The following is an 11,077-nucleotide window of genomic DNA, read 5'->3' as shown; positions in this document are numbered from 1 at the left end:
CCTTAAAAACAATGAGGAGTCCTTGTGGCAACTCCCATCTTTTCATGGGCTGTATATTTATACCTGCTTACTGTATTTTCCACTCCATGCAGCTGATGAAGTGGGTTATATCCCACGAAAGCTTACGCCCAAATAAATTTGTTAGTCTCTAAGGTACAGATTATGGGTTCATAAAGTTCAGACACAGATCCAAACTTCCCCAAAGTTCAGGTGTGTTTGGAGTTGGGGTTTTGGACCAGCTATTCTAAATATTCTCTACAAAAATCAAGTGTCAATGCAAAGTTAAGATTGATAAACCCAGCACCCAAAGTCAGGGATGGCAGATACAAGATTGCAAACTTAAACTTAACTCTGTCCCCTTGTGCTCATACCTTCAAATATGGCCACTCTTTGTATCATTACACATTGTCTGACAAAGAATACAACACAAGCTGTTTCTTGTTTACAGTAAGTTAGTTTACATTTACAGTAAGTTACACCACAGTACATACAGTCTTTATATTTGGCCCTCGCCACTTACCTTGATTATGTCTCTAACCTGAGCTCTGATAACAGGGCCCAGAATTCCCATTTCCTTGGGCTGGGGAGTCTCCAGACGCTTAGTGAAGTTGGCATCTGCATACTGCCTGAAAACAGCCTTTTTATACTTCTTCCCAATGAGATTTGAGAAGTTGTCCAAGTTCTGAGCTTTATACTGCCTTAAAAAAAAAAAAAAAAAAAAAAAAAAAAAAAAAAAAAAAAAAAAAAAAGGGAAAAAGTATCAATAACATCTTCTTAATGGTGAGATCCACTAGATGGTAGAATACTCTCCCATGGGAAATAGCAGAAGCTCCATTGCATGGGAAAAAACAGATCTAGATTAGACACAGCTCTATAAAAGAGATTATGATTTGTGCTACAGTAGCAGCTAGAGACCCAACCAAGGTCAGGGTTCTCATTGTGCTGGACGCTGTATAAACACATAGTATGAGAGAGCTTTTACCTCAGAGAGCTTCCAATCAAAATTTTCAAGACAAACAAAGGAGGGGAGAGAGGAAGTATTACTTCTCCCATTTTACAAATAGGAAAAGGAGGCACAGAGGGACTGAGTGACTTGCCCAAGGTGTCACAGTCTGTGGCAGAGCCAGGAATTGAACTCTGATATCCTGAATCCAAATCAAGAGACTTGACTTAATCAATGTTACATCAAGGTTTCAAAGACAGTGGAATTCCCAATGATGGCTAAGAATAGGTAGCATTCATGAAGTGAGGTGAGCAGTTGTGGTTTAGCCAGGAGCTGTGGCTGTTTTGTACCTGGACCCTTTTGAGAAAGGCTGTAGAAGCGTGTTAACAGGTTTTCTGTGACTTATCACTTCTAGCACAAGCCATGTAATTCTTGATTACTTCCGCAACTTCCTTGTCCATCCCTGGCCACCAGAAGTCTTATCGCAATTGTCTTTTGGTTAGACTCATCCCCATATGTCCTCCATGTGCCAGGTGAATTAATCGTTCTCTCAGAAGTGTAGGCACAACAAGATGGTCAATTCTCAAAACCCGTTCATTTACAAAGGACTGTTCATGTGACACATGTCTATATGGTTCCAAGTGTTGTGGTATCATTGTCATGTAAGACCATCTATGGTCTATGTAAGTCTTTAGGTCCTTGTGATGGGGTGTGCGCCCCACACTGAAACTGCAAGAGTTGCATTAGGTCCAATCAGCTAATTAGGTTGCAAACAGGGGAGCTTTGGGTTGGAGGTAGCTAATCAGAGAGAAGCTCATTTGTGAGAGAGAGGTGGGGCTTCTACAAAAGACAGGAAATTAGCAGGGAGATATGTGCAGTCACTTCCCGGGAGAAGGGAGATGTGGCTGGGGCTACAGAGGCAGGTAGCCTATGGTTACTCCCTGGGAAGAGGAGTGAAGAGACTGGCAAATCCAGAGGAGGGGGGCATGCCAGGAGGTATGAAAGCGGCTCAGGGAAAGGCAGCAAGGTGCAGGGAACTGATCTGGGCTGTTGTGTGGAGAGTCCCTGAGCCGGAACCTGAAGTAAAGGATGGGCCCAGGTTCCCCCACCAGCCACTGCAGGAGTGGCACCGTGAGCTAATGAAGCAGAAGATTGCTGGAGAGCAGGAACATTGATACACTCCAGCACCTATGTCATAACTATAAAGGGAAGGGTAACAGCTCTCTGTGTACAGAGACTCCAAATCCTTTTACCTGTAAAGGGTTAAGAGGCTCGGGTAACCTGGCTGACACCTGACCCGAAGGACCAATAAGGGAGCAAGATACTTTCAAATCTTCGGGGGGAAAGGCTTTTGTGTGTGCTCTTTGTTTTAAGGGGTGGTTCGCTCTTGGGACTGAGAGGGACCAGACATCAATCCAGGTTCTCCCCATCTTTCTAAACAAGTCTCTCCTATTTCAAACTAGTAAGTAAAAGCCAGGCAAGGCGTCTTAGATTTACTTTGTTTTTTCAACTTGTAAATGTACCTTTTTACCAGAGTGTGTATCTTTGTTTGCTGTACTTTGAACCTAAGACAGAGGGGGGTCCTCTGAGCTCTTTAAGTTTGATTACCCTGTAAGCTATTTTCCATACTGATTTTACAGAGATGATTTTTACCTTTTTCTTTAATTAAAAGCCTTCTTTTTTAAGAACCAGATTGATTTCTCCTTGTTTTAAGATCCAAGGGGGTTTGGATCTGTATTCACCAGGAGTTGGTGAAAGGAGGGTGGGAGGAAGGAGGGGGGATGGTTAATTTCTCCTTGTTTTAAGATCCAAGGGGGTTTGGGTCTGTGTTCACCAGGGAATTGGTGAAAGGTTTCTCAAGGCTTCCCAGGGAGGGAATTCTTGTGATGGTGGCAGCGGACCAAAGCTAAGCTGGTAGATAAGCTTAGAAGTTTTCATGCAGGCCCCTACATTTGAACCCTAAAGTTCAAAGTGGGGATCCAGCCTTGACAACCTAGAAGGGGAAACCACAACAGTGACCTAGCTAGAGGGCTGAGTCACAAAGAGGAGGCTGCAGCTCCCGGAAGCGGGGAGGGCTGCAGAGGAGAAACTGACAGGGTGTAATTGCTGGGAGGGGCATTGGCCTGACTCAGCTAATCCCCAGGACCGCCATGAAGTGGCGCCATCCAGCGGTGAGTACCGCAACCCCATCACAGTCCTGAAGTATCTGGTCTTCTCTCATGGCTGTTACCCACTCAGATTGAGTTGTAGCAGAAATTTATGCAAGGACATGCTCATCATCATCTGTCTCTACTGCACCCTCATGGTAAGATATGGGCAAGCGAGACAGAATCTGCAGTGGTGGTGTTGACTCCTGGAAGATACACTGTCAAATCAAAGTCCATTAGTTTGGTGGCCCATTTGGCAATTCTTGGAGTTGCTTTTCCAGAACCTTATGTGGTTAATAAAGCTGAAAGAGGCTTATAATCAGATCTTAAGATAAATCTCCCACCACCCCATAAGTAAGTTTTGAAGTGTCTTACTGCCCAGAAACATGCCAGAACTTCTCTCTCAATGAAAGAATAAGATTTTTCAGAATCAGTCAGGGCTCTGGAGGCAAATGCAAAAGTGACTCCTGTGCATTTTTAAGTTGAGTCAAGACAGCACCAAGACCTTACTGACAAGCTTCTGTTGTGACAATTATGTGTTTCACAGAATCAAAAGGGCTTAAAGCTGGGATGGTGGACATTGCATATTTGATCTGGCTAAAGCTGTTCTTGTACACTTCAACCCATTCAGATCTTATATGTCCTTTTTTAGGAGAGGACTCAATGGAACTACTTTCACAGCAAACTTCTTTATAAACTTTGAATGGTATTTGCATAGTCCAAAGGAGGATTGAAGATTGTGATGCACCACAGCCTGACAAAAAGGACAAACGGCTTTCGCTAGGTCTGGTTTTGGTTGTATGCTGTTCAGAGATCAAATTGTCATGAAGACAACAAGGTCCCCCAAGATTTGTGAACAACTCCTCATGGTAAAAGGCCTTACCTTGGAGAAAACCATAGAAGCTACCTGACAACTGGAAAGCACCATCCACCGTGTTAAATCGCTTTCTGCAACATCAGATGTCTTCCAGCCTACAGGTTAATACAGTCTGATACAAGACTGCAACCTGCAAAGCTCCTAAATCTACATTCTTTATTCCCAACCAACTCTACACTCTGCTATTTGCCAACGCCCAACCTGAGTTGCATCTTCGGACATACCCCAGAGGCTATGGTGGGTCTCCCATCCCAATCAGTGACTATTTTACAGCTACCATAGAGTATAAAAGCAGTAATCCCAAAGGGAGAAAAAAAAAATCCATGTATCCCGAAAGGGAGTTTCTGTTTTAGGATGGAATCAAAGGGGGCTTCAAATAATATTAGATCTGAATAGTACAGAACATGTCCGTCAAACTGAGAGGAAAAGGGCTACACAAGGGACCCACAGCAGTGCTGTGCGAATGCCAAGGAGCTGCAGCAGGCGTAACAGAAGCAAGGGAGGCCAACAATCGCTCTGGTGTGGAGCTGCAGACCTGCTGCTTTTACAAAGAGCTGCATGCTATCCTCGGTGGAGAACCCACCACCACCCTCAAGAGCCCTGTGGATTCTTTGGAGGAGCCGGACTCACAGCTTCCTTCTCCTCCTTATATGGCTGAGCTGCTCCGCTGGTGTGGATGGAGAGACCCCCCCCCCTCCCAAGGCCACATTTTTCAGTTAAGAGTCATCACTGATCACAGTTCCACAGTACATGGAATCAACAATAGCTGAACAGGCAGTTTAGAAATCGGGGCAGTCTGCATCAATATTGTAATTTTGAACAGTGAGGAGGAGGAGGAGTACGGGGACAGGCGACCAAGGTATCCAGCGGTGCAGCAAGCCAGGACATGTTTTAGAGACCTGCGCAGTCCAGCTAGTCCCTACGGTCCAACACAGGTGAGCCTGATGCAGGGGAAGGAATGTCTCATAAGTATGCAGTTTGCTTTGAAATTGCAAGGATGGAACGCCCAAAGTTGCAGGACACGTCTGTTGATTTATTCTTTTTTACTTATGCTAGGGGAGGTAATGAAGCAACCAATAGAGGTAAAGTTGCGATCTGCTTTTCATCCCCCCTCTAGAGTTAGGCAGAGGGTCCCTGCAGAACAGTTTGTGCGCACCAGGATGTCCTGTGCATCCTCTATAGAGATCGTGAGGAAACTTCTCTGGATGTAGTGTGCAGGCCTCTGCCAAAGGTTTCTGGGGAGGGCTTCCTTATTTCTTCCGCTGCAGTAGGACACTTTCCTATGCCACTCAGCGATTACTTCAGCCGGAACCATTGCAGCACACAGGCTGGCAGCATATGGCCCTGGTTTGCAGCCAGACGCCTGCAGGATCTGTTCCCTTCCAGCCTCCATTACCCTCAGGAGTCAGATATCAGCTAAAATCACCACCGCCTGTGGAAAACAGTGCCAGTATATTCCGTTCAATTGCCCTATATGCAGACACTCATGCCTGTGAGCTATCCCCCTTCATTCTGCCCCACCCCCTTTCCCTTCATGGTTGTACTCACCATGGCTGGACTGCAGCCGGGCTGTATCAATCGCAAGGAAAAATGAGAATCTAGTGCTTGCAACTTGTGTGGATGAAGGGGAGTGAGTTCAGTATACCAAGTTTCCATTTATCTCGTGAACACACCCACAACAGTACTTCTGTGCATTGTACCCTTTGCAGTTAGAAATGTGGCCTTGGGGGGGTCTCTCCATCCACAGCAGCGGAGCAGCTCAGCCAGATAAGAAGGAGAAGGAAGATGAGGGATGGAATGTTCCAAGAGATCCTGCAAGCCTCTGCTGCTCTGGATACCAAGCACGGGGCTTGGATGTTCACCCTCGCGGACAGCAGGCCAGGAATAGAGCAGAGAGGAGAAAGGTGCAGGAAAAGGACAGACGTGCAGCAGGAGATGCTAGTGCTTCTCAAGCAGCAAACAGACATGCTGCAGACTCGTTGACCTTCAGGGTCAACCATCTTGTGCTCGCCTCCTTCTGCAGCCCATAGAGAACTGCATTCTGGGACCTCTGGAGCAACTGCACTTACCCTTCCACACCACCCTGGAGAATCACAGCTGCACATACACTGACCTGTGAGAGACCCGGTTGGTGTATGTGTTTCTGAAATGGAAATGACTGTTCTTTCCCCTCCAAAAGTTCTTTTCTCTTTATTTCAGTTTTATTCAATTATAATTTTTCTCTATTTGCATGGGTATGGAATAAACGTCTATTTTTGGCAACTTGGTGAATTTTCCAACTCCAAACTGAGTCCTGACTGATCGGTAGCAGTCAGACATTGCAAGTTTCCACAGTGCAATTACCACTCACTTCTCTACTGTCAGTGCAGATCTCATTTTGGTGTTGCTGCGCAGGAGGGTCGGGGTGAGTTCGGCACATAGATCCAAGAACATCCGAAAGTTCTGCAACCACTGCTCATCTTCCCAAACCTGATGTGATCTCACCCATCAGTGCTTCTTTCTCCGGCCCACCTCCAGCTCCATCATCAATGCCATCAACAACTTTGAATTGTTTCTTTCTATGTCCCACAGCAATCTAGCCTCCAAGAAATTGTCATGTTCCCTGCAGCTCCTCTGGCGGCTCTGCAAATACTGCAGGATCAGGCATGCCATTCTCACAACAGTGCAGAGCTGTGCAGGATCCATGCTTCTGACACAGATAGTGGACAGCGAGGAGGGATGCACAGGTTTGTGGGGATTTTGAAGAGAGGCACACAACATTATGGGATGCAGATGAAATTATGGGATGGAGAACACTGCATTATGGGACGTTGAAATCGTGTTCCTAGTCACCCCTGCGTGACTCGTTTTGCATCGATACAAGCGCTGCTAGTGAGAACACGCACCGCCAACAAAACGAGCGTAGTGTGGACACGTAAAAATGATGTAATTACTGCAGCGGCTGTATGCTGATGTAACTTAGACCGACATAATTTTGTCGCATAGACATGGATCTTAGTCTGCGCAACAGCACCACTCGCCTAGGAAACCTCCTGCTGCCTCGTGGTGTCTGACTCCCTAGGCTTCCAGCCTGCCCTTGATCCTGTCCCTGTTCCGGCCCCAGCTTTGCCCAGGATTTGTTCCAGCCTGCTCCAGTCTTCTCTGTGCCCTATTCTGACTCTGCTCCAGACATGTTCCTGACCCGCTCTAACCCTGTACCCACCTCCTGACCCCCTTCGACTGACTCCAACCTGGCTTCAACCTTTGGACTGCTTCTGGTATCTGACTGTGATCCTGACTGGGCTCATCTATGGACTCTGACCTTGGTTCCAACCCACCGCCTGTCCCCGGACCTTAGTTTGAGCACTGCCCTGTCCCGACTCTATGTCTGGCTTCAAGTACTGCTCCAACCACCAGACTTGACCACTTAGAACCCAGAGCCTGACACATTCACTTATTCAGACTGGTAGAGCCCTTCAGAATCCATGCACTAGGACTTCTAGATAGTGCATTCCATAAATACCATGCAACCCTGCCTCTAATATTCCTCCTGTTCTACAAGATTGAGTTCCTGTGAAAAATATGCAGAAGAAGTTCTTAAGGGCTAGGACTTTACATTATATAGCGCATTTCCTAAGCCGCCCCAAGTTAACATTTCATCAACAGGGTACAGTTCACCATTTTACCTATCAATGGTCTCTGGAATTTCTGGAGCATAATCCCAGGTGATTTCTTCCGCAGCAATGAAATATTCCCAGTCCTTAATACGCCCTTCCTTAAAGGAGAATTTCTTATTGAATACGTCTTTCCTCGCACATTCTTTTATGTTGAGGTAACCGTGCATTCCAGCTGGTTATATAGAGACAGTACAATGGTTACTGTTAGTCCTATGAACAGTGCATTTCTACAGCCCATCAGCTCAGGATGCATGAAAACATTCACTCATTGACCTGAGTCTATTCAGGTTTAAAAAGAAGAAAAGAAAAGAAGAGTGCAGGCATTAAGGGTGGTATTTTCAAAGGGGCTTGTGGGAGTCCATGAGAGCTCAGCAACTAACTCGCATAGCCTCCTTTGAAAATACCAGCCTGACAGCAAGAACTTCCCCTTTTCTGTTAAATGAGCCCTCCAACCTTTCACAAGAGGGAATCCACTGATCCATTACAACAGAGATCTGTTCATTCTAGGGGGAAACTAACATCCACTGTTAAAGAGGAGCAGAAAAGATTTTTTGCTCACTGAACTGCAAAAGTTCTGTTTCTCCTGAAAAAGCTGGTCAATCTCGACTTTTTTTTATAATGAGGCTCATCTGAGCACCTCCCAAAAAATTAAAAACAGAGTTTGATTCATTGTTGCCCTGTAGCCCCTTTGCAGCAGTAGTCCTAATGAACCCCATCTTGCAATCCTAATTCAAACAAAATGCCCTGTTTTCCACTGATTTCCTAGGATGATCCCAAATGTGTTAGCCACCACATTTGACAAAGTTAGCAGCACTTTGGGAGATAAGGAGGAAGAGACAAGAATGACACTCTCGGCAACTGCACAACTGCCTCCTGAACAGATGTTCCCTTGCCTTGCAGATGCTTCTGGACAAGAGACGATATCAGCCACCTTCCTTTCTGGCTCACAGTCATGTTTGCTGTGGTCGATGCACCTCCCACAAGGCTGACGGTCGAAACCTTGCGACGATTTTGTTCCAGGACTTGCCCATTGAAATGGATGGAGAAAATCTCTGGTTTGGAGCTCATTCCTAGCAAATGCCAGCTAATGTTATCGTATGTGCAAGCTCCTAGGTCTGAAACAGAACAGCAGGGTTAAGAACACAGGTAAATCATCCCAGAATTACAGAATGTTTAATTCCCACTGGTAGGTCAAAAGTGAATACCCCTCTGCACTTTCAATAAAGTCTCTCTGATATCTTGATGGCCATGTCTAGGATGGATACTGTATAGGCCATGGGTGGGATTTTCAAAAGTACTTAAGTGGATTAGGAGTCTAAATGCCATTGAAAGTCAATGGGAGTTGGGTGCCTAACTAACTTAGGTGCTTTTGAAAAACCTCACTCCTTATCCAGCAGGTGGCAAGAAGAGATTTAATTCTCTCTCTGCACGAACTGCAACGCTCTTGGGAGCCATGTGCTCTCGGCACTAAGGTCAGACTGCAGGGGAAAGCGGTGGTGGTTGGGAGTGCACACATGCTCCCTTGTGGAACCAGATGCTCATCGTACAGTCACACACGAGGCTGTGCCACTCTACTCCTTCTGTTTGCTTTCTGCAGCTGACTAGTGTATGCTGCAGTGAGGAGTAATACACAGTTTGTGGACTCTGGCTGGATGCCACGAGTACGTACAGTACCTGGCAATGTCCCATTAGCATAACCATTAATCGTGTACAGGAGAGAGGTTGATTTTTGCCAGCTTTTGCTTTCATCGAACACAGCAAACATCAACACATATTCTCTGTCAAACAGCTTCTGTGTCCCATCTTCCTTCAGGCTTCCTGTGGGAGGAAACAAGAGGTATCAGATGAAGGCAAAAATAAAAACAGTTCACATCAACTAAAAGGCATCGATATCTATTCCATGAGCTTGCCGCACATGCCAGCAGCACCTGGCCAGATAGGACGTTTTTTCAAAATGTGTTTGAGGTGAATTTAGTTCTGGGGAAAGGCGCTGGACTGGCAGCTTTGGAGACTGAAGGCCTCTAGCATCCACAGAACAGGTTCAGCACAGGGAGCATCAATGCATGCTCCCTCTAAACTACTCCAGTAATGTGCCACATTGGTTGGTTTTAATATATTGCTGACAGCTAGAGAGGAGATCCATCTTGAGGTCCTATTCAGTCCTTGTCTTCTCTTCCGGGACTACCAGATTAATACCAGGTGTAGTTGAGTTTCTGCCAATGTGGACAGCTGCCCCCTTGGTACTGGACTGAGACCCCCAAATCATTTCACACAGACAAGCAAGCAGCCTTCACATGGTAAGGATTTTTGGTCATTACTGCCATGGGCAGATACTGCAGTGATGAGTGTAGTATAAAAACCTAAATAGAAGAGAATAGGACTGGTGACCTAGAGGTGAGATGCATTTATTTTTTATACACGTATGTATTGCCATCCCACCCAAACCTAGTGTCATCTCATTGTTTCATCCGTGAGATTAGAGATGTCAGAAATGCAAACTTGGTTTTAATATATTGCTAGTTTATTAATTGACTTGTATCGCCCAGGCAGTGCTTAATTTGTAACGAAAGAGGGGCTGGGGCTCAAGCAATTTTTTTACTTTTATAACTGATGTGGCAACCCCAGAGGTACCGGGGCTATCAACTGCTCAGCCCAGAGGTGCCGGGGCTCAGTCCTGGCAGAAATTAAGCACTGAACACAGGACTAAGACAGATATCAATGAATTTGGAGAAGGTTGACACAAGGAAGGAAAATAAATATTTCCAAAATACTCATATACACAATCACATCAGCTACATCAGCAGGACAGGGAGCATTTTTAATATGGCAAAACAAAGTGTTTTTTCCTAGCCTCGTTCTTGGAAACAGTTAAACAGCTTTGGCTACAACTTTCCAAAAGAATTCAATCTGAGGCAGACACCTGGAATGGTAAATTCCAGCCTGAACAGTTGAAGTTTGACAATGTTATAAGCAATTGAAGCTGGGGGTCTCAAAATGGGAAATGTCAGGCAACTTTAATATAAGGTGGTGTTACCAGCCCTACCTACAATTAGAATTATTCAAGAAACTAGTGTGCATTACAGCTAGTCCAGAACACTGTAACCCTAAGGCCTAAAATAAAGACACAGGAAACAAAAATCAGTTTCCTCTAAACTGCCTGCACAGAAACACGAGAAGGAAAGAGGAAAATGAAATGCCTTCTCACATTATGATACAATCTTCAAGGTTGATTTTTATGTGTTTTTTAGTTTTTATCATTACCATAACAGAAAACAACACTATCAGAATGTGCAAGGCCACTGAAACAATAGACCAACTGACATTTTATAGCTTTTGTCTACCCAAAGTATTTTGGTTACCTTTTTTACATATAAGCAATGCTCCAATCAGACCGGAGTTAAAGTCCATCACCATGTTCTCATGTGAGTAATAGATATAGGTGAGACAGGGGGGG

General features: G+C 45.3%; 1 protein-coding gene across 1 annotated transcript in view; it reads right to left on the bottom strand.

Annotated features, from left to right (window-relative positions):
* Positions 1–11,073, bottom strand: part of LOC112125136 (coagulation factor V-like) — a gene marked incomplete at both ends in the record, with an annotated part of 21,735 nt that extends 10,662 nt beyond the window's left edge. The window contains 5 exons of the mRNA XM_026661404.1: positions 521–698; positions 7,633–7,795; positions 8,517–8,738; positions 9,298–9,441; positions 10,983–11,073. Of these exons, the coding sequence (XP_026517189.1) occupies positions 521–698; positions 7,633–7,795; positions 8,517–8,738; positions 9,298–9,441; positions 10,983–11,073 (798 nt within the window). The remainder of the gene's footprint in view (positions 1–520; positions 699–7,632; positions 7,796–8,516; positions 8,739–9,297; positions 9,442–10,982) is intronic.
* Between the last annotated feature and the right edge of the window lie 4 nt (positions 11,074–11,077).

The sequence above is a fragment of the Terrapene carolina genome, unplaced genomic scaffold, assembly GCF_002925995.2.
Source record: "Terrapene carolina triunguis isolate 2854851 unplaced genomic scaffold, T_m_triunguis-2.0 Scaffold1125, whole genome shotgun sequence".
Taxonomy (NCBI): Eukaryota; Metazoa; Chordata; order Testudines; family Emydidae; genus Terrapene; species Terrapene triunguis.
The sequence above is the reverse complement of the archived record's forward strand: the minus strand, read 5'-3'. Positions and strand labels throughout refer to the sequence as shown.